The sequence below is a fragment of the Micromys minutus genome (genome assembly GCF_963924665.1).
Source record: "Micromys minutus genome assembly, chromosome: 4".
Lineage (NCBI taxonomy): Eukaryota > Metazoa > Chordata > Mammalia > Rodentia > Muridae > Micromys > Micromys minutus.
This window is the reverse complement of record NC_137973.1, coordinates 14034629-14059618: the sequence shown is the minus strand read 5'-3', so window position 1 is coordinate 14059618 and position 24990 is coordinate 14034629. Positions and strand designations below refer to the sequence as shown.

Here is a 24990-nt window from a genome sequence, read left to right as displayed (position 1 = left end):
AAAAAAAAAAAAAAAAAAAAAAAAAAGAAAGAAAGAAAGAAAGAAAAAGAAAAAGAAAAAGAAAAAGAAACTTCCAGTAATATAAAAAGCTCTAAAACATTATATCCAACAAAAACCATACTATAGAACACACAAAAAAGTAACATTTCCTGACAGGAAGAGAGGAAGGCAGAGCCAAGAGATTGCATTGTTTCTAGCAATAAGGAAAAGCAAATTGATGGGAAATTTGAGATTTCATCTTGCCCTAAACAAAAGGAGATGAACATCAATTCAACCAAAAACAAATGCTAGAGATAACCTTTTAGAGGAAGGAAACACATACTTATTTTTAATAGTATTATAAACTATTGCAGACACTCTGAAAATTAATGCATAGAATATTTAAATGATAAATAAAAAATCTGACCTAAGTATGACTTCCCTTGGCATTTATCCTAAGCATTCTACATGCAACTGTGCCGAAACTTTCTCAACCCTGTTTATTGTTGCTCATTCATAGTGACTAGGGGTGGGAACAAACTAAATGTATTTTAACTGATGAGTTGACTATAAAAACATGGTATATATCCACTAGGAAATACCACTCGTCAGTAAGAAAAAATGAATTGTTTAGGTAAATAGATGGAAATAGCTAAGATAATATTGACTAATGTAATGCAGAGGACAAAAGACACACTGTTTGTTTGTAGGGCTCACTCCCCGGCATTGAACAACTGAGTTGTAAGCTCTTCCCTAGGGGTGACCGCCTCTCTGGCTCCCAGCTTCATTTAGTTGCCTGTAGATATTTGACTGCATATTCTATTATTATGGGAAATTGGGACAGAAACCTAGAGGCAGGGAGCTTCTGCCTGAAGCAGAGGCTTCAGAATAATTCCTTTTCATGACTTTCTCTGTTTTTCTATTTAATCCATGACCACCTGTCCAGAGGTGGCACAGCCCACCCACCATGTTATAGGTCTTCCAACATCAACCATTAATTAGGAAATTATCCCACAGGCATGCTCACATGTCAGTCTGATGAAAGCAGGTCTTATTTAGGGTGTCCTCCTCCCAAGTGACTCTAGTTTGTGCCATGTTAACAGAAGGTACTTTAGTCAAGGAATGCTACAACTATTCAGTAACCTAACAATTCAATCTAAAAATAAGCAAACAAAATGCAGAAACATGTTACATATGTACTGGCATTTTTACTTTATAGTTTACATCCCCATAATAATGTCACTTCTCACTCTACTGCTGCCTCTGTCTCTCTCCATCTATCTCTCTGATTTATTCTCTGTGTATCTGTCTCTGTCTCTCTCTCTCTCTCTCTCTCTCTCTCCCTCTCTCCTACCTTCTATGGTTACTATTCTTACATATATAATGGAAATTATTTAATTAAGTGTCTAATCTAATTGGATTTCAGGTGGGATTCCACACTTCCATCTCCCTGGCAGAAGAAAAAACATTCTAAAGATATGTACTTCTACTTTTGACTATCCAATTGACTGACACAATAGATCCCAAAAATTTGATTTCTCTCTGGGAGCTAGAGTTGAAGGAATGGAAAGATGATGTAAGATCTGATGTTAATGGGAGGTATAACTTGCCTCACTGAAAAAAAACACCATGATGACAGTGTAAGCAAATCCTAGCAGACAAAAGTGGAAACTGTTGGTTTGTGGTGCAGAAGAGGATTACTTGCCTATGGCTTGGTGGTTACTTACATCACTTTTTAAAAACTTCTTTTTATTGTTTTCAATTATGGAAAGTTTTGTGTGTGAAGGATATGTGTAGGTGTCCATGGAAATCAGCGATGTCAAACCTTCTGGTTCTGGAGTTATGGATGGTTGTGAGCTGCCGAGTAGGTGCTAAGATTTAAGCCCATAACTTCTAGAAGAGGAATGGATGCTGCGAAACTCTGATCCATCTCTCCAGGCCCCTCTTGTGCACTATTCATATCTATTTCAATCTAAACTTTACTTCAGTACTCAAAGATGAATCTAGAATTACGAATATGCATTTTCCTTTCAAATAACAAAGACAATATTAACAGTAGGTGGGTATTTCTAAAGCTCTCAGTTAGAGTATAGTAGACACACCGTGTGTGGTATTGTTATTTTAAGCATTAAAGCACATGCCTCCATGGGAACATTTAGAAAATTGATAGCATCTAAGGCAATAATATTTATTGCTACATGTTTTTATTATTGCATGTTTAATGCTAAATTCTTGGCCGTTTTTATGCTTTACTACAAATGTTCTTTGCCTGGGGAACTTTTGTTTTTTGGTTTCCCACTGTTTTGTCAACCTGAGAGCTATAGATGATTTTTATTCTTTCAAAGTGCAAAATATTTCATTCCTGCATATTCAACAAAAAATCTATTGAAGAAAACTATAACACTATTATATATTATACAAATGAAAATATTTTAGTAATGCTCAATAGTTATAAAATTGAGTCAAATATATTTGTCAGCCTGTTTAAACTTCAGTGGGCAAATAACTTTTCAGTATTAAGATGGACCTTGTGAATGTGGTGAAGAATGTTTCAATATTTGAAAGTAACACCTTGTTAATCATTTGAAAATGAATATTCATATCCATAAAATCTTAATTCATCAATATACACAATTGGAGTGCATTTGCAGTTAAACACACACTATACTCATTTTGAAACTATTCTGATTTTGTAGAGCTCTGATGTTTACATCCATTTTAGTCAACACTACTATATTTCAAAATGAAGGAAGCTGGTCAAGCAAAGTTTGAATAAAAAATCTTATGAATGGAACGACATTCAAATTCAAAGTCTGTCTACGCACAATATGGCAACAGTAGCTTCCTTAATTGAGGCAGTAAAAATCTACCTCAGTTAATGAAATTAAGCTTTACAAAAGCACATTTGGTGATTAATTGGTTTATAATTTTCTGAAACTGTCTATAGAAGATAGAACCTGAATTATAGTCACTAAGACTGATAAAAATATTTCCAATTAGACGTAATGATGAGGATACTTTTCATATAACGAATAAGATTTAAAACCTGAGTTATATGTAATGGACAAAGAAACCTAAACAGAAAAGCTCTGCCTCCAAATAAAGCTCATTAATGCTCCAAAATTATTTGTGCCAGCTTTTATAGAAGGCATGAGAATTACTGGTAATTTGGAAAATTTCTATAGGTATATATTAAATATTCCATTAATATTCTCTTTTGCAGATCATTGTTAAAATATCTTAAGCAAACTTCTCAGTTTCTATTGTTACTTTTGTTAGTATAAAGCATGACACATGAAGTAGTAGTGGGTAAGTCAGGATCACAGTACTGTCATCTATGCACTGATGTACACACACACACACACACACACACACACACACACACACACACACACACAAACACATACAAACCCAAACACACAACAGAATCACACTTAAATGTCTGTATCACTGAGACATATTCAGTTCAACTTGCAATTGGATAATCTACCAAGAACCCACTGATATGTTACTGCTCTTGTTAGATTATGATGATACATACACCCTAGCATCTGTTAATGGCTTAAGACAACCCTAATAAGGCATTGTTTACATTTTACATGTGTTCTGAAGTTTTGAATGACAGTTTTAGCCAGGAGCAATGTATGTGGAAAAGTAAGGAGAACAAGAGATAGGAAAGAAGCTCAACACTTTAGAACTCTAGATTCTATTTCCTACTCAAGCAATTCCTCAAATCTCTAAAGGAGGGAAAGATAGGAAGGTGTTCTACAAGGAAAAAAATAATTTTTCCGTGTGATATATCCTCAGATAAGCCAGATTCTGTGTAACACGTGGTTCACAGTACTAGTACTTTTGAGTAAACCTGACAAGTGGTTTACTTGTGGACTCCATAAACCAACTCATGATTTTGCTTACAATGAAACAGATTTTAGAAAAGAAGTATAAATAAGACAATTCAGACATGTACTTTCTTGATTTCTAAATTCTACCTAATATTATAGAAGATTCTTCTGAATTTTCCTTTAAATATGCCTATTTTTACATAAACACCAATTTTTTAATTTTGAAATTATTTTATAGAAAAGAGATTTTTAGTATGAAAGTTTATACTCATTTTAACTGCTTCTTTTACTTTTTAGAGAGCTTGGAACAAACCTAGGACTGATCATTGAGCACACATTTTTATTCTTTTTTAAAGTGAGTTGAAAAGAGCTGTCCGTTATTAATAATTTTTCTTGAAATTGGTTTTGATGTTGTACTTTTTCAGTGTTTGCCAATGTGGTAGTGATTTATATTGAATATCATCCTGGCAGGATGAAGCAGCATCTAGGAAACAAGCCCCTAAACATATCTGTGAGGTAGAATTCAGATTGAGCTAAATGAAATGGGAAGAAATCAGTATCCTTCTTTTAGACAAGTGATAAACAGTCCCAGAAAGAAATTAGGGAAACAACACTCTTTACAATACCCACAAATGATATAAGATATTGTAATATAACTCTAACCAAGAGAGTGAAAGATTGGTATAAGAATTTCAAGTCCCTATAGAAAGAAATTGAAAAAGATGTCAGAATATGGAAATATCTCCTATGCTCATGAATAGATTGGACTAACATAGTGAAAATGTCCATCTACAAAATCAGTCTACAGATTCAACGCAATCCCCATTAAAATTCCAACACAATCCTTCACAGAGATAGAAAGAGAAAGTATCAACTTCATATGGAAAAACAAAAAAACCAGGATAGACAAAGCAATCATGAAAAATAAAAGGACTTTGGGAAGAGTCACCATACCTGTCCTCAAGTGTAATACATAGCAATGTAATAAAACTGCATGATCCAGAAAAAAACACATTGATGCATGGTATTGAATCCAAGACCAAGATGTAGACCTATGTACTGTTGGGAAGTTGATTTTGATAAATAACCCAAAACCATACAATGGAAAAATGAAAGCATCCTTTATAAATGGTGCTGGACTAAGTGAATGTGTAGATGTAAAAAAATGAAAATGAATTCTAAACCAAAAAACTCAGAATACACAAGCAACAATTCACAGTTCTTATGAAGCTCAAAAAGAAGGGAAGGCCAGAATGCAGATGCCTCAGTCCTTCTTAGAAGAGAGACCAAAACACTCTCAGGAGGTAATACTGGGACTAATAAAGGAGCAATTATTGAAGAAAAGATCAATCCCTGACTGCCTAACCTGGGGATCCACTTCATATGCAGCCACCAAACTTGAGCACTACTGCTGCTGCCGAGAAGTGCTTACTGTCAAGAGACAGATATGGATACCCTGAAGAGGCTCTGCCAGAGTCATAAAAACAGAGTTGACTGACAATGCTTGCAGCTAACCACTGGATTGAACACGGAGACCCCAATGAAGGAGGTAGAGAAGGGTCTGAAGGAGCTGAAAGGAATTGCGACCTCATAAGAAGAAAAACCAGTCAACCAAACCCTCCAGAGCTTCCAGGTATTAAAACACTCACCAATGAGTACACATGCAGAGACCCATGGGTCCAGATGCATATGTAGCAGAGGATGGCATTCATTGTCTGGCATCATTGGAAGAAAAGGACTTAGGTCAAGTGAAGGCACATTTTCTGAGAGTAGTGGAATGCCAAGGCACTAGGGTGGAGAGGGTGGTTGGGAGTGAGACCACCTTCAGGGAAGCAGGAAGAGTGGGGATGGAATTGGGGAGAAAGAGATTAACATTTGGAATATAAAAACAAAGAATATCCTTTTTTTTCAAAAAAACGAGAAGCACTCCTCCATTGTTGGTGGGATGGGAGGCTGATACAGCCACTCTGGAAATCATGCTCTACTATGTTCATAGCAGCCTTATTAAAATAACCAGAGGCAGAAAAGAACCCAGATGTCCTTCAACAGAGGAATGGATACAAAAAATATGATACATTTACACAATGGAGTACTGCTCAGCTATTATAAACAATAGCATCATGAAATTTTTAGGCAAATGGAGGGACATAAAGTTCTGAATCTATTGTTAATTTCTCCCACAAGTGCTTCTAATATTCTCTTGTTAAGTGATACTTATTATTTCCTTATGTTGTCGTTGTCTTTCTCATAGTCTTCTTTCTGTTAATTGTGGGGATTTAATGAACCTAGCAGGTCACTGTCACCAGTTTAGCTATTCAGGTCTGACATCACACCATTAAAACACATGACAGTTGTCAAATTAATACAAGATCTTGGATAAGAAAATAAAAGCAATACAATGATTGTGCACAGAAATAATACATTAAATCATTTCCAAACAAATTGACATCTGCATAAATGAAAACAATAAAATTTAGGCAAAGACACCAAATATTTTTCACACACACACACACACACACACACACACACACACACACACACACACACACGCACACACACACACTTCATGAACTGAACCAATAAAATGTTGCACACATATAGACACACTTCATGAACTGAACCAACAAAGTGTGGTGAATGCATTTGTAAATTTTCCATGCAGACTATAGAATATTATTTGATTAAGCCTTGAATGCACATCACCATGTGAAAGAAGCCAATATGTTTAGCCTAATTACTGTGTGATTCAATTTATATGGAAGTAAAATTGTGAAAGCATTGCTATCCAAAATGGGTGACTGAACATAGTGCAGAGGTTTTGGTTATTGAAATATGCTATTTATGCTACCTTTCATTTATCAAAGTCTCAGTTTCAAGCCAAAGCCAAAAATAAATTATTTTGCAAACTGTGGGCTTTGGATGATAATCAAGCATCACTTGATGATTGTAACAAATGCGATATGCAGGCCAGATAAAAGAGAAAGGCCATCTATGCAGCAATGAAAACATATGGGAATGTATGTACTGTTACATCCTTTGATTGTTCAAACTACAATGCCCCTAATAATAAAAATCTGTTACTAAAATACTGATAAAAAGCAAAGAGAAACAAATAATACTTGTAAGATTTTTTGAGTAAACTTTAGACTGACTGCCTATTGAAATAGACATTTCTTATTAGACATCTTTATCATAATGTCTGACAGCACCTTAGGTGAAGAGAGCCTTGTGCATAATTCACACAGCTGATAAATATATCTTTAGTCAGAATCCTTCAGCATAACACCTTTAATCTAACCCTGTTTGTACAGCTAATTGCCTCATTAATTTCCTGCAGACAGTTTACTATAAAATAAACTTTTTGTGGGATCCCCTAAGAGACACTTTTCTTATTATACATTTCAATATATATTGAATCATATTTTCATTCAACCATGTTTTCTGTCAATTCATTTGAGATATTCACTACAATCATATGATGGATTAGGGTATGTTCTCGGGAATCCACTATGAATTCTTTTGTTCAATGCTATGAGTTTATTAGGCTCCTAACAAATATGTGTTGCAGTTATAAATAAATGTACCTTTCATTGGTAAAAGGATTCATGCCAGAACAATGTTTGGTGGAGGCTAAAATGTTGCACACAAGAGAAAGTTGAGAAACATGCATTCTAATGTCATGTGTACAGCACCTCCTTATGTCACATTCAATAAAGTATGTGATTTCCCTGGCCTCTATTTTCTTGATTACATTGTGTGCATGTGTGTGTTTATGTGTGTGTGAATGAGACAGCAATTTATATATATACTTAAATAGGCATGCAAATGCTTTCTTTCATAATTTTCTTTTTTATTAATCAATTTTAATTTACATCACAAATTTCCATCTCCCTGGTCCCTCTCCATTTATTCCCCACCAATTCTTCCTTTCCTTCACTGCTAAAAGGATGCTCCCACACCCACACACTCACTCTCATCTCATCCCTATAGCATCCTCCTTCTACGGAGCATCAAGCCTTCATAGGACCAAGCACAACCCCTCCTACTGAGGTCAGTCATGGCAGTCCTTTGCTACATATGTAGCAGGGACTACAGCCCAGGCCCACATAGGCTCTTTGGTTGGTGGATTAGTCCCTGGGAGTTTTAAGGGGTCCAGGTAGTTGCTACCAAATATATGTCAGATGCAGAAAAAAAAAATAGAAAAAAATTGATGATTCATTAAAAATATAAATTCCTCAAAATCAACAAGAATGAAATTTGATTCTTACCTCACAGAAGGGGATGGAAAGGAAGTCATAGTTCAATACTTACAAAAAGATCTGGAACAGGAAATTAGTTCTACAAATGACCATCATAATTTAACAAAATCTAACTTTGTTCTTGATTTTTTTGTGGTGATTTTTTTATTTTAATGTGTTGTCTATTTATTTTATTGGTTATTTTACTTACTTACATTTCAAATGTTGTCCTTGTTTCCAATTGGTCTTCCCTCTAAAAATCCCCTATCCCGTTCCCCTCCCCTTTTACCTCCCCATTTGTTCACCCACTTTGTCACTCTCATCTCATCCTTCTAGCTCCCCCCTACACTAGAGCATTAGTCCTCCAGAGAACCTGGGGTCTTCCCTTTCATTGATGCCATATAAGGCAATCCTCTACTACATATGTAGCTGGAGCCATGGACCTGTACATGTATACTGTTTAGTTGCTGGTTTGGTCTCTGGGAGCCCTAGAGTTAGTTGATATCGTTGCCCATTCTATGGGGTTCAAACTCTTTCAACTCCTTCAGACCTTCCCCTAACTTTTCCATAGGAGTCCAGGCTCAGTCCAGTGGTTGGATATAAGTATCTGCATCTGTCTCAGTCAGGTGCTGATAGGCATCTGAGTGCTCTGAAAGCACAACATGACAGTAGTAGTAGTGTCTGGGTTTGGTTCCTGGCCATGGAATGGATTCCAGGTTGGGGCTGTATCTGGATTGCTTTTCTTGCAGTCTGTGATCCATAGATGGTCCCTGTGTTTCATTTGAACAAGAATGATCCTGGGCCAAAAATTTTGAGATGGGTGGGTGGTTCCATCCCTCAGTGGGAGTCATTTTTCTCTGCTGGAGGTCGTCTCTTCAGGTTCCATCTTTCCACTGTTTAGCACTTCAACTAATGTCTTCCACACTGGGTCTTGGTAACCTCTCATATCTCTAGTGTCTGGAACTTTCTAATTGTTCCTATACTCCCACCCTACACTACTGCATATTTCTATTCATTCTTTTAGCCCTCTGAGCTTCTCTTCTGTCTCTACCAATACCTGATCTTATGCCTTATTTTTCTTTCCCTGCTGCTCTGCCCGCAACATTGCTCCCTCCCTCTGCCTCTCATAATTATTTTCTTGGCCCTTCTAAGTGGGGCTAAAGAATCAACACTAGGTTGTTCTTTCTTGTTAAGCTACATATGGTCCGTGAGTTTTATCAGAGGTATTCTGAACTTTTTGAACTATCCACTTATCAGTGCGTATATACCATGAATGTCATTTTGGGACTAGGTTCCCTCGTGCTGGATGATATTTTCTAGTTACATTCATTTGTCTGCAAAATCTGTGATTGTCATTTTTTATAGCTGAATAATATTCCATTATAAATGAGGCACATTTTCTGTATCCAATTTTTAGTTGAGGGACATATAAGTTGTTTCTAAATTCCAGATATTACAAATAAGGCTGCTATGAACATAGTGGAGCACTTGACCTTGTGGTATGGTGAAACATCTTTCACATATATTCCCAAGATATATTCTGTGGAACTGGGTCTGTGGGTAGAACTTTTACAATATTCTAAGCAGCCTAAAGATTGATTTTCAGGGTAGTAATAACACGTTGCAATCATACCAGGAATGGAGGAATGTTCTTCCTTATCCGCATCCTCATCAGCATTTTCTATATCTTGAGATTTTATCTTAGACATTCTGATTGATGTAAAGTGAAATTTTAGGGTCATTCAGATGTGCATTTCCTTGATGACTAAGAATATTGAACATTTCTTTAGGTGCTTTTTGGACATTCAAGACTCTTCTACTGATATTTTTTTTTTCTCTGCAGCTGATTTTTTAACTGTGTTATTTGGTTTCCTGGAGTCTAACACTTACAGCTGATAAACAAGTTCAGGAAAGTGGCTGGATAGAAAATTAACTCAAACAAATCAGTAGCCTTTCTCTATACAAAGGATAAATGGGCTGAGAAAAAAACCAGGGAAACAGCACCCTTTACAATACACACAAATATTATAAATTATCTTGTTGTAACTCTAATTAAGCAAGTGTCAGATCTGTATGACAAGACTATCAAGTTCCTGAAGAAAGAAATCAAAGAAAATCTCATGATAAAAATATCTTCCATGCTTTTGGGTTGGTAGGATTAACATAGTGAAAATGGCAAACTTACCAAAAGCAATCTACAAATTCTACTCCCCATCAAATTTCCAAGTCAATTCTTCACAGAGATAGAAAGATCAATTCTCTACTTCATATGGAAGAACAAATATTCAAGGATAGTGAAAAGAGTTTTCAACAATGACCAAACTTTTGGGAGACATCACTTCCAAGGCCATCAAGACTTACTACAAAGCAATAGTAATAAAAACTTCATGGCATTTGTATAGAGACTGACAGGACTATCAGTGAAATAGAAGACCCAGAAATAAATCCACATGCCTATGGTCACTTGATTTTTGAAAAAGATAAAACCATACAGTGGGGAAAAAGGAAAGAATCTTTAAGAAATGGAGATGGTCTAATTGGCAGTTAGCGTATTGAAGACTACAAATTGATCCATATTTATCACCATGTAAATTTATCACCATGGAATCCAAGAGGATCAAAACCAGATACACTGAATCTAATAGAAGAGAAAGTGGGAAATAACCTCGAACACATTGTCATATAGGAACATTTCCTGAATGATCACCAATGGCTCAGGCTGTAAGATCAACAATGCCCAAGAAACAATTCACAGACCTTATGAAACTCAAAAAAAAAGAAAGGCTGCAATGGGGATGCTTCAGTCCTTCTTAGAAGGGAGAACAAAACACTAAAGGGAGGAAAAACAAGGTCAAATAGAGGAACATGGACTGAAGAAAATATCACTCAGAGACTCTCTTCCCGGGGATCCACCCCATATGCAGCCACCAAACTGAAGCACTATTGCTAATGTCAAAAAGTACTTACTTGCAGGAACCAGATAGAGATGCCACCTCAGGGTCTTTGCCAGAGTCATAGTGATAAAGCTGAGCATGCTAGCAGTTCACTTTAAGACTGAACAAGGGGATCCCAGTGAAGGTGGTAAAGGAAGGACTGAAGGAGCTGAATGGGATTGCAATCTAATGAGAACAATGTTATCAAACAACCAAACCCTCTCATGGACTAAAGCACCAACCATTGAGCACACATTGAGAGACCTATTGATCTAGTTGCATATGTAGCTGAAGATTGCAGTGTCTGGCATCAATGTGAGAAGAGTCCTTTGGTCCAGGGAGGGCACATTTTTCCCAATGTAGGGGAATGCCAAGGCAGTGGGGGTGGAGAAGGTGATTAGGAGCCAGTGCACCTGCACCAAGACGAGTGAAGGAGGAGACAGGAGTGGGGGGGGGTGGGAAAAGGGAATACCATTTCAAATATAAATACAGAGAGTATCTAATAAAAAACAATTGATAAATGAAACCTTATGAAATCAAAATGCTCTGTAAGGCAAAGAACAGCGTCAATAAGACAAAACTGCAACCTACAGATCAGGAAAATATCTTCACTAACCCTACATTTGTTAGAGGGCTAATATCCAAAATATATAAAGAACTCAAGAAGTTACACTACAGAAAACAAGATGCTTTCTATCTATTGCTATAGCTCCAAACCATGAACAATTAATTCTGAAAAATAGGAAGTAAAAGTACATTACCCTTTCAATTGTTCATATTCTACCAAGTTTTTAATATTTGAACATGCTAAATTTAAAGCTCATAAATTAAGAGGTTTATTCCCATTTGTAATGTAGAACATTTCTTAATAGACTTCACAATGTAATTTTAAGGAATTAAATATGCAGTGAATAATATATAATTTATTTAAGTTTTGAAGTAACAACTGCAAATGCCAAATTGAAACTTTGAAACTATATTAATTTTAAAGTTAAGATATATATGTCTTTACTTTGTTTACATCAACATCCTTCTTTCTTATATTTTCTACACACACACATACACATACACACAAACACACTCTTTTTAATTTATTGTTTTCTAAATATGTGGTAGTAAAATGTGATCAATTAAAAAGACTCAGATGTATTGAGTTTCCAATGTGGTTTGGCATCATATTTCCGACCAAAAAAAGGTGTGAATAAACTCTGCTGGTAAAGACAGAAAGTACCATACACTATACATAAAAGTACATATAATTATGAAGAAACAGAATTGTACCTAGGGTGTTTAGAAAAATACAAATTTATGTGGAACAGAAGTCTTATATTGCCCCCAAACATATACATAATAGAATATACTGGTATCCTAGCAAGCAAGTTTAAGTGTAATGTGCAAAGTACTTTATTTCATTTGACTACATTTTTAGTTTCATAGTAATTTGGAATAAATAGAATGATAATTTGTCACACTTCGTTCATGTCAATCATTGAATTATTCAAAGGAAACACTGTTTTTCAAGTCACATATTTTTAAAGCTTTAAATAGCATATTCTAATGTGAGATCAGAGGTAAGAGATGCCCCATTCTACAAAACACCTACTAACTTAAAAATTCATTCCTAAAGGACAAAAGATGATTTTTCTTATTTTTTTAACTACTTTATTTTAAGAAACAAAGATAAATGTACAGATCTTAAGCACTTTTTGCATAAATGTATACGATACATGATTTTTCTATCAAAGAGCTTTATCTTGAAAATTCATATCTCTGTGCTGTTTTGGCTTAGGCAGAGTAATATTAGCCAGAGGAACAACTGAACTTTGGTTAGAAGTAATAACACTTCAAAATGTTAACACAAGTCATTTTCTTAAAGATTTTAAAGTGATTTTACTGGGTAGGAGAGAGAATGAAGCTGGAGACATACGATTGTTTTTTAAGTCAACTTTGCTCACACAGCACTTAATTTAAACAGATGTATTAAGTATTACTTCTGACTTGTTTTAAGGTAGCATTCTTAATATACATTAGAAGACAATCTAAACATAGATTTTTGTGTTCCTACAAATATTATGACCTGAGTCATAGACTGATCTTCATTTATTCTAGATTACATAATCAGCATGTATATAAAGAAATGAGAAACCCAGAAAAGAAACCATAGGTCTGTTGAAGACATTACAATGCAGACTGATTAGAACTTCATGACTGTGTTTACAAACTCAGTGAATGCTGTGGGTTTCCTTGAAGTCTCTTTAATTACTCATTCATTTCCCACCTCAAAATCTGTCATAACAACACTGTGGATCATCATATGGTATGAAATCATAATATAGTCCAAATGTTGATAGCATGTCTACTATTATTGTTATGATCACTGGATTGTGCTTAGGTTCCAATGCTGATGATTATGAATTTAATTATTACTCATGAATCTCTGCATTCTAAAACATATCATTAGCTATAAAGATGATTAATAAAAATCTCAGACTTTTGCTGATTATTGACAGAATTCAGATTTACTCACTAAATAAAGCTTAGTCCATCTATCTCTGGTCTCCCAGTGTTTGGAAGACAAAGAGAACCAAGGATCTCAAAAGAATTCAGCAATGTCATCTTTATTCATTGTTTTTCGTGAGATTAGTATGACTCAAAAGTATCCAAACCTATCAGTAATCCAAGCAGAACATATCTCTTAAAAGATTTCTATTTTAAATGTTCTTTTCTTCATTTTAACTGGCATTTTTGATAAAAAACTTTGTGCACTTAAGGACCATGACTAGGTATTTCACACACACACACACACACACACACACACACACACACACACACACACACACACACATATATATATATATATATATATATATATATATATATATATATATACATATGGTAAAACAATCATTGCTACTTAGTTAAAGATACCATTACTCACATATTCATTATTTTTGTATATATTTTTGTATATGTTTTATGTCTATGTTTGTGTGGTGGGAACTCTTTTGCTCTACCCATCATAAATAAATAGAAATGCATTAATACTATTGGTATGTCCAGGGCATCGTACATCAGATCCCCAAGTTGCTCAGCATGTCTGGCCCACATTTTGCAGGGCACTTAGCTGAGTCAGTGATGCCATGGTCTTTTAAATAATGAAAAATCTTTCTCAATTATGAGCTTGACAAAAATTTCAAACTGTAGCTCAATATGGCCTTAAAGTCATTTTGTATTCCAGGGTGGCCTAGAACTCAAAGCAATCTGCTTGTTCTATATAAAACATTAATTTTTGTGAAAACTCATGGTATTTCCTAGATGCGTACCTTTTGTTAATAAAGATTACACATTTATTATTTTACTTTACTTGTACAATTCACTAATCAGTTCTTGCACAATCAGAAGATTTGGTAGAGTCAGCATTAATTAATATTGGGGTTAATTTCCTTCGGGGGTATTTTTAAATGATCCTTATTTTTCAAATGCAAAGTATTAATTTAAAACAAATCTGTAATTTAGTCATATTCAACCTTCTTAATATGCATGAAGTAAATGTATCCATACATTTTAAATAGAATGCCTTTTTACATTTAGATCACAAATTACTCACAGTAACTTTTGAATACCTTTTGGCTTTACTGACAGATTTTCTTTCAAGGGGTAGTCAAAAATTGTATCTTGACCTCAGACAAAACACTTTAAGCATTTTAATGATCTCTCTGAAACTCACTGCTAGCAACATGGTAATTTCTAGGACTTGCCATCAGTCTTCCTGTTAGGAAATAAGAATCTTGGGTTGTTTAAGGGTCCCTGCCTCTGAGCACTGGAGTCTCAGGTTCCTTTAATATTTATCTCTCCCTGCAATTCTTCCTGCTGCTTTCCCTTGTACCAAATCTATCAGTGTTAATACAAAAAAAAAAAAAGAAAAGAAAAAGAAAAAACCAGAACAGAAAAGAAAGTCATATCTGAGAAATCAGTACTTTGAATTGTATTGGGTCATTGTGAACAACTGCACACTTATGAATGATTACATTTCTCACACTCTGCTTCATTCACACAATGATCCTCACAGACAAGTACTTGAATTTCAGAAAAAAACATATCATAGATCAACTTCAGTTTGCTAGGTTAGCTGGACTTGACACTCTTCTCAAAGAGAGATACAAACACTTCAAGGGCTTTAAGTGGTCCCATTAGATACACTCCAAGAACTCCACTGTCCTCATACAGTTGTCTATATGCCAGTAGCATTGTGATCAGCATTGGAAGAAGAGAAGGGGCAAAGATTAACAAGCAGACAAGCATGGTGCTTGTTAATATTTGGAAATGTCAGTGCATGCACACAACAGGTTATCCAAATGACAGAAGGGTAACTTATTGTGAGAAATTATAGCTGAGTGATTATCAGTAGGAGAAAAACAAGGGACAAATGAATACCAGGAAAATTCAAAAATAAAAATGAAACAAGGAGCCCCCTCTGAGAGAGAGAGAGAGAGAGAGAGAGAGAGAGAGAGAGAGAGAGAGAGAGAGAGAGAGTATGAGAGAGAGAGAGAGATCTCAGAGTGTTTATGTATAGTAAGCACAGGAAGGAGTTCTAGTTTGTGTCTTTATCTGTGAGCTGGGAGCACATGGAAATAACAATGGACCCCAAATTCAATGATTCAACATAAAAGAATCCTCCATTCTTGTGCCATGATGTTTAATTAACCATATATATCATTTACTATGTTTTTGGGGACAGGCTTTATTATTAAATAGTTACCACTTTCCATGCCATATGGAAAAAGAGAATTCTGGGAGATTTTTCAGTTGTTATAAAATATTCACTCAACTACATGACATGCTCTTCTTTTCCTATCTTACAGGCCACAATATTACCAGATTTTCTCGACAATAAGTTTCTTTAACTTGCTGGCAGAGGTCAAGTGACTACAGAGAGTCTATTAAGTGATGAGATAAGACTTTATTTAGTGGCCAATAAAAGACCACTGCTGCTTTCCACTCTACAGAGTTAAAATGTCCTAGACATTCATGCGATGGAAAGATCAAAGGACTGATAAGTCTAAAATATTTGTAACCTGTCTAGGAAAGAGCTGTATGTCTCTGGTGTTTCTGTCCTCTTTCTGCTTGATTATTTCATCTGTTTCAAGGTTGTCATGAGAAGGTTAAACCACCCCAGCACTGTAGAATGTCAAGGACAATCAGTTGTCAGGATAGTAGGCAAGGCTTTTTGAACTCACATAGCTTTGGTGCAACTACCCTGTCATTTTTTACCTAAATTGATCATTATAATATAACCAAGCAAAGTAGTTGACATGCTTACCATGCAAGAGCACTTGGGGAAGAAGTGAAGGAGTAGAGGAAAGTTTTGTCTGACAAAAAAAGAGTAACAGAGATAAATACCTAACGGGATGCAGAGAAATCTCAGCAGTTATAAGGACTTGTTGCTCTTGTAAACAACTCAGATTCTATTCTAAGTTGCCTACATAGTGGTTTATAGCCATCTGTGTCTCTGGTTCTAGAGGGTCCAATATCTTCTCCTGAGCCCCATGGTGCCAAACATGCAAGGGAGGAGCATAAATGCATGCATCCCAAACACTCACATATTAAAACAAAATAAATCAATACAAGAAAATATATAAGCCCATTTTTAAATTTCACAAATATGAAAATGTAGACAAAGTTGTAAATGCATACCGCAGAATGGAAATGTCTATGAAAACGCTTATTTTTAATTTGTATAACCATTTTTAGACTCTATTTTAAAATACCACTTTATAATTGTAAATGACCTTACAATACACAAATTCTAAATCCATGAAATCATATTTTCTTATCTATAAAATAATAATAAATCTGTGTCATTCATGGGAATGACCATAAAATTTAATAACCTGACATGAGGAATTAAGTGGAGTGGCAGCTCCACAATAATGAATATCTACTGACACAGTTATGGGTGGTGACACTATTTAAATTACATTAATTCACCAGTGTTACCAATGTCTCAAAATTTAGAATTTCTTTACATTGCTTATGGTGGTCGATAATTATTGTAGTATCACTAAGATTCAGATTTTTGATAACGAGATTATCTATATTCCAGATGATTTCTATTATTCCTAGTAAACCTCTGTTTAAATCTCACCTGAACCAGTAAAGCCACTATCAGAAGATACTCAATTCAGAAAAATATCAACAACAACAGCAACACCTCCCAACACACACAAAACACCACAGCTCCCAGGGACTAAAACACCAACGAGTGAGCTGTTTTAGAGACACCCATGAACCCAGGTACATATGCAGCAGTAGATACCACTCTCTGGCATCAAGGAGAGGAGAGAACTTTGAGCTAGTGTAGGGAAATGCCAAGGCACTGAGGTAGGAGAGGGAAGTTGGAAGGGGGAGCACCTTCATGGAGGCAATGGGAGGAGGAGGGATGGTGTGATTGATGGAAAGGGGATAACATCTGAAATGAAAATACAGAGAATATCCAATTATACATAAAAAAAAGAAAATACAGTTGATTTGCTTGTAGGGAGCAAAGATACAATCAAAAAAGGCAGATAGTTCTCTTTCTGGTCAGAATCATGCTACTTTGTGATCATTACCTATAAACTTAGGGTGAACCTCCCATCCTCTACCCTACCTTCTTATTCTCCCTGTCCTATTGATAATGGCTGTTGCAGTCTCTTGCTCACATGAAAGCTACCTTACCTCTCTGACATTGTATAATACCATTCAAGTAAGCAGGAAAAGCTGTCTTGTGTTCCAGGGTACACGACCATCAAGTGAAAATTTATAGGGAAGCAGCTTGTGCAATATCACACTGTGTGTAAGTTTTAAAACGTAACAAATGAAAGCAGAACTTGGTAGGTTTAGATTTAGTGGTTGCATTTACAGTTCCTGAGTGCTAATGAATTGCCTCAGATGAAGTTGCATAAACGTATTGGGATAAACACATTAGTAAAACACACAATCAGCTCTTCCTCAGACATATATTTGTAGAGTATAATTAAGATTTCTATAATTAGCATGGCAAGTTTATTGTTACTCATTTTTACTGCAAGAAGCAGACAAATGAATTTTAATGACATTTTTGGATACATACAGCTGCAGATGATGAAATATGTATGCATTTCTTCATATCTGTATCATTTCAACACGTACTGACAAATTAGTCCTATTTTTGTCTCAAAATGAACATTGTCTTTATTTGCTTTATTGCTCTGATTGGCAGCATGACCAAAGGCAACATGGGTGTTATTAGACTTGCTTGTGCCAATTGCAAGTTCTCCTAGTGAAACTCATGACAGAAACTAAGGACTAGAAACTGGAGGCAGACACTGAAGTGAAGACTATGAAAAGATAATTTTTAGTACCTCGTTTCCCATTGCTTTCTCAGTTAACTTTTTTACTCATCTTAAATCTCCCCCTTCTTCCTCCCTTCCTCCCTCTCTCCCTCTCACTCTCTCTCTCTCCCTCCCTCCCTCTCTCTCTCTCTCTCTCTCTCTCTCTCTCTCTCTCTCTCTCTCTCTCTCTCTCTCACACACACACACACACACACACACACACACACACACATACACATAAGCGCATGCAAGCTAGCATACATACAAATCTTCACAAGGTGTCTTTGGTAGTTTAATCCAAGAGCCACAAAAAACTGTTTAAAACGATGTAATGTGATGATAATTTCTGCCCTGTGGCTTTTTTTAGAATTAGATATTTTCTTTATTTATTAACATTTTACATGTTATCCTATTTCACATTTCCCCCTGCAGAATCTCTTCATTTCCTCCCCTCCCCCTGCCTCTGTGAGATTGCTCCCACACCCATCCACCAATTCTCTCCTACCTCTCTGCTTTGGCATTTTTCTACACTGGGGCATTGAGCCTTCTCAGGACCAAGGGCCTTTACTCCCATTGATGTCAGAAATGGCCATCCTCGGTTACATATGCAAATGAATCTACAGGTCCCTCCAGGTGTACTCTTTTGTTGGTGGTTTAGTCTCTGGGTTCTTTGAGGTGTCTGGATGGTTGATATTCTTGTTCTTCCTGTAGGGTTGCAAACCCCTTCAGCATATTCAGTCCTTTCTCTAACTCTTCCATTGCAGATCCTGTTCAAAGTCCAATAGTTGTCTACAAGTACTGCAGCTATATTTGTCAGGCTCTGAAAAAGCCTATCAGTAGACAGCTATATCAGGCTCCTGTCAGCATACCCAATGTCTGGGTTTGTTCACTGTGTATGGAATGGATCCCCAGGTGGGGCACAATCTGGATTGCCTTTCTGTCTCTGTTCCACACTTTGTCTCTGTATTTGTGCCTGTGAGTATTTTGTTCCCCCTTCTAAGAAGGATGAAGCATCCACACTTTGTTATTCCTTCATCTTGAGCTTCATGTACTCTCTGGATTTTTGTCTTGGGTATTCTGAAAGTTTGGGCTAATATCCAATTATCAGTGGGTGCATACAATGTGTGTTCATTTGTGAATTAGTTACCTCCCTTAGGATGCTATTTTCTTTTTTTTTTTTTGTATTTCTACATTTTATTTGTTTATTTTTTATTGACTATTGTCTGTATTTACACTTTAGAAGTTATCCCCAATGCCCCCTCCCCTCACTTTGTCTCCATGAAGGTGCTCCCTCTCCCAACCTCCCACTCCCACCTCAGTGCCTTGGCATTCCCCTACACAGGGAGTATGAGCCTTCCAGAAAATGCCATCCTCTGCTGCATATGCACCTGGATTTGTGGGTCGCTCCAAGTGAAGTCATTGGTTGGTGTTTTAGTCTCTGGGGCTATGGTGGGTTTGGTTACTTAATAATTTTGTTCTTCCCATGGGGTTGTAAAATATGTCAGCTCCTTCAGTTCTTCCTCTATCCCCTCACAGATGCCCCTGTGTTCAGTCAGAAGGTTAGCTGCAAGAGGATGCTATTTTCTAGCTTCATCCTTTTGGCTAAGAATTTTATGAAGTCAGTGTTTCGAATAGCTGAGTAGAACTCCATTGTCTAAAAGTACCATATTTTCTGTATTCATTCCTCTGGCGAAGGACATCTGGGTTCCAGCATCTGGATATTGTAAATAATGATGGTATAAACATAGTGGAGTTTGTGTAACAGTTATATGTTGGAACATCTTTTGGGTATATGCCCTGGAGTGGTATAGCTGGATCCTCAGCTACTACAATGACCAATCTTCTGAGAAACCACCAGAATAATTTCTAGAGTGATAGTACCAGCTTGCAATTCCACAAACAATGGAGGAGTGCTCCTCTTTTTTCATATCCTTGCCAGCATCTGCTGTCACCTGAGTTTTTGATCTTAGTCATTCTGACTGGTGCGAGGGGGAATCTCAGGCTTGCTTTGATTTGCACATCCTTGATGACTAAAAATATTGAACATTTCTTTAGGTGCTTTTCAGCCATTCATTCTTAGTTGGGAATTCTTTGATTAGCTTTGTCCCACATTTTTTTTTTTAACAAGGGCATTTGATTCTCTGGAGTTTACCTTCTTGAGTTCTTTGTATTTTCTAGATACTAGCCCTCTGTCTGGTATAGGATTGGTGAGGATCTTTTCCCAACCTATTTGTTGCCATTTGTCCTCATGGTACCTTCTCCAAAACAGACCATAAAATCTGCCACAAAACAGGCCTCACCAGATACAAGAATTAAATAATCCCATGCATGGACTAAGGCTGGTCTTCAACAAAATCAGAAAGCTCTCATACACATAAAAAATGAATAATGTTCTATTCAATAACAATTTGGTCAAGAAAAACATAAGAAAGAAATTAAATACTTTTTAGAATTTAATAAAAATGAAGGCACAACATAATAAAACTTATGGGACACAATGAAAGCAGTGCGAACAGGAAAACTCATAGCTCTTACTGCCTCCAAGAGAAACAGGAGAAAGCAAACACTAACAGTTTGATAGCACATCTGAAAGCTCTAGAACAAAGTAAAGCAAATACATACAGGAAGAGTAGACAGCCAGAAATAACCAAACTCAGGGCTCAAATTAACCTAGTTGAAACCAAAAGAATTATACAAAGAATCAACAAAACCATAAGTTGGTTCATTGAAAATTTCAACAAGATAGATAAACCCTTAACCAGAAAAACCAACGGGCACAGCAACAATATCCAAATTAACAAAATCAGAAATAAAAGGAGAGATATAACAACAGAAACTGTGGAAATTTTTTTAAAAAATCATCAAATTCTACTCAAAGAAACTGGAAAATCTGGATGAAATGAAATTTTATCTAGACAGATACTAGTTACCAGAGTTAAATTTGGATCAAATAAACCTTCTAAACAATCTCTTAACCCCTAAAGAAATAAAAGCAGTCATTAAAAGCCCCTCCCCAAAAAAAGCTCAGGTCCTGATTAAGTGCAGAATTCTCTTTCTCTCTCTGTCTCTCTCTGTCTCTCTCTGTCTCTCTCTCTCTCTCTCTCTCTCTCTCTCTAATACTGGATATTCTCTGTATTTACATTTCAAATGTTATCCTCTTCACCCCACACATATGCACCATCCCAATCTCCTTGCCTCCATGAAGGGGCTTCCTCTCCCAACCACTCTCTATCACCTCAGCAACTTGGCATTCCCTTACACTGGAAAAATGAGCTTTCACTGGACCAAAAGCCTTTTGTCCATTGATGCCAGACAATGTTATCCTCTGCTACATATGCACCTGCAGCCATGGGTTTCTTCATGTATAATCAGACCTTCAAAGAAGACTGAATACCAATACTCTTCAAACTAGTCTACAAACTAGAAATAAAAGAAGCACTATCCAGTTTGTTCTTTTATGCTACATTTATATTTATAACTAAAGCACACAAATACACAACAAAAAAAGAAAATTTCAGACAAATATCCCTCATAAACATCAATGTAAAAATACTCAATATAATTCTCACAAACCAAATTCAAGAACACAAAAAAAATCAATCATTTATCATGATCATGTAAACTTTATCCCAGGCATGCACTGATGCTTCAATATATAGAAATTCATCAACATAATCTACTATATAAACAAACTCAAAGAAAAAATCAACATGATTATCTCTGGGAAAGCATTTGTCAAAATTCAATATTCCTTCATGTTAAAAGCCTTGGAAAGATCAGGAAATTAAGTTCCATATCTAAACATAGTAAAAGCAACATACAGCAAACCAGTAGCCAACATAGAACTAAAAGGAGAGAAACCTGAAGCAATCCCACTAAAATCAGGGATTAGACAAGCCTATCCACTCTCTCCTTAGCTAGTCAATATAGTACTCAAGTCCTAGCCAGAGCAATTAGACAACATAAGCAGGTCAACGGGATACAAATTAAAAAGAAAAAAGTCAAAATACCAGTATTTGCAGAAGATTTCATAGTATACTATACTGACCCCCAAAAAATACAACCAGAAAACTCTTAGAGCTGATAAACAACTTCAGCAAAGTGGCTGGATATAATATTAACTCAAACAAATCAGTAGCCTTCCACTATTCAAAGAATAAACAAGCTAAGGAAGAAATTAGAGAAATGGCACCCTTCACAATTGGAACAAATAATATAAAATACTCTGTTGTGACTCTAAATAAGAAAGTGAAAGATCTGTATGACAAAAACTTTAAGTCTTTGGAGAAAGAATACAAAGAAGATCTCAGAGGATAACAAAAACCTCCCTTGCTCATGGATTGGCAGAATTAATATAGTAAAAATAGCCTACTTGCCAAAAACAATCTACAAATTCAATGCTATATCCATCAAAATTCTAACTCAATTCTTCATAGAGTTGGAAAGAGCAATTTGCAAATTCATTTGGAATAACAAAAAACCCAGGCTAGGAAAACTATTCTCAACCATAAAAGAACTTCTGGAGAAAATATAATCCTTAGACTCAAGCTGTATTACAGAGCAATTATAATAAAAAAAATTTATGGTATTGATACAGAGATAAGTAGGTAGATAAATAGAATAGAATTGAAGACCCAGAAATGAACCTACACACCTATGGTCAATTGATCTTTGACAAAAACATCAGAACCATCCAGTGGAAAAAAGACAGCATTTTCACCAAATGATGCTGACTTAACTATCAGTCAGCAGATAAAAGAAGAATGCTAATTGATCCATTCTTATATTCTTCTAAAAATTTCAAGACCAAGTGGTCAAAGACCTCCACATAAAACCCAATAAAATGAAACTAATAGAAGAAAGATTGGGGAAGAACCTCAAACACATGGTATAGCAAAAAAATTCCTGAACAGAACACCAGTGCACAGTGTTTCATATATCCACAATCATATATTATTTCTAGTGATATAGAAGTAGCAATGCAATGTTACAGATATTAACATATAGCAATTCTTGAGATTTTTATATTCTTCTCAACATTATTTTATTTAATTATAATTTTTTTAAAAATATTTTAAATTGCCTAAAATATATTAATATTTAACATGTAAATTTAACTACAAATTTTCTCAAAAAAATGTTTACACTGATGCACAAACCTGTGGTCATGTATTTTGTGGAAAACCAGTAGAGTAAAATTAAGTGTTTTACCCACCAATTCTCTACCACAAATTTAGTCTGTCAGTGTCTCATATTTACATAGAACCAGGAAATGCGAAAATGTGTTTTTCTGACCTCAGAATATAACATTAAAGCAAGGAATCACACCAAAATTAATATATACTAGATATATGATGTCATAAAACAAATTGTTGTTCATTTTAAAGTTGAAAAGTTAGTATATGAAAAAGTATTTACTTCAAAACACCAATAATTTCTCTGTTAAGAAACCTAAATTTAATGGTTTTTGAGTTAATGAAAACATTTTATAATTTCTATATGAGCTGAATTTCTCCATTGCCAATATGTATGTGTGTGCATATATATCTTTGTAGAAATTTATAAACACTAAAATTTTGTGGTTTAAAATACTCTAAAATTTTTTGCAAGTATTAGAAATTGACTAGTTTAGGCTTAAATCTTAGTATAAAAATCATTACTAATACTCAGGGGTTACTTTAATAGCATGCTTTCAATGAATGATTTTATTTTTTTAATTATGTGCATATAAATGTGTGAGCCTGTAGGTTTATAGACATTTATGTACAAGTGCCATGGAATCCAGAATAGGATGCTAGGTCCCCTGGAACTGGAGTGTCATGTGCTGGTGAGCTGGCCAATTAACTAAAATCAAAACCCAGGTTCTATGTAACAGCAATATGCACTCTTAACCACTAATCTACCTAGGTCAGTATGCTTTCTATTCAGATTTTTCTTCATAAAAACAGTATTTTATTCACCAAAGTCTAGTCTTTGAATTGCTGTTATTTCCCCATTTATAATACAAAATGAATATCATTGAAAGTATGTTCAAAAGTGAGTGTCTCTAATTAAATAGTAAACTTACATCTAATCTATTAGTTAACAAATAGGAGCAACTTTGAGCAGACTGAAAATTTGACTATACCTTATGCCGTAATCTTGTGAGAGGTTGATAGGATTTAAGTCCATATCCTGATTCTTTTGTTGGCCTCCCTTCAGATGCCAGAAAGATGAATCCAAGAATCAAATTGGCTGACCAGAACTTAAACATCTTTACTGATTTTCACCTGCCAAAATTAGAATTTTGAGAATCAGAGAAAATATGTTATATGATAAATAAGTACATTGAAAACTTTGTTATCATTGAGAAACTATCACACATTGAATCAGAGCTGACTACCTTTTGTCCATGACTACTACTCTAAAGATTTGTACATAATACAATTGTCAATAAACTTATAAACTTGAACTCTCATTAAATACATTTGATGAATAAATATTTAAAACCCTATTCAATTTCAATTCTCTGCCAAGAACTTGTAGAATTTTATAAGGTATTTTTCTATGGGACAAACAATATAGTTTGGTATAACTTACATACATCAGTCTTAATAAGTTACTTAATATTATTTAAGAAGACACACAATAGTGTGCTGATGGTAGA

The 24990-nt window shown here is 35.3% G+C and overlaps 1 protein-coding gene across 3 annotated transcripts in view; it reads right to left on the bottom strand.

The window, feature by feature from the left end:
* The window catches only part of FSTL5 (follistatin like 5), a gene marked incomplete at both ends in the record, with an annotated part of 572330 nt that extends 547733 nt beyond the window's left edge, over positions 1-24597 (bottom strand). For all 3 annotated transcript variants that reach the window (XM_080915373.1, XM_080915374.1, XM_080915375.1), the window contains one exon: positions 24472-24597. In XM_080915373.1, coding sequence (XP_080771499.1) covers positions 24472-24597 — 126 coding nt within the window. The remainder of the gene's footprint in view (positions 1-24471) is intronic.
* Between the last annotated feature and the right edge of the window lie 393 nt (positions 24598-24990).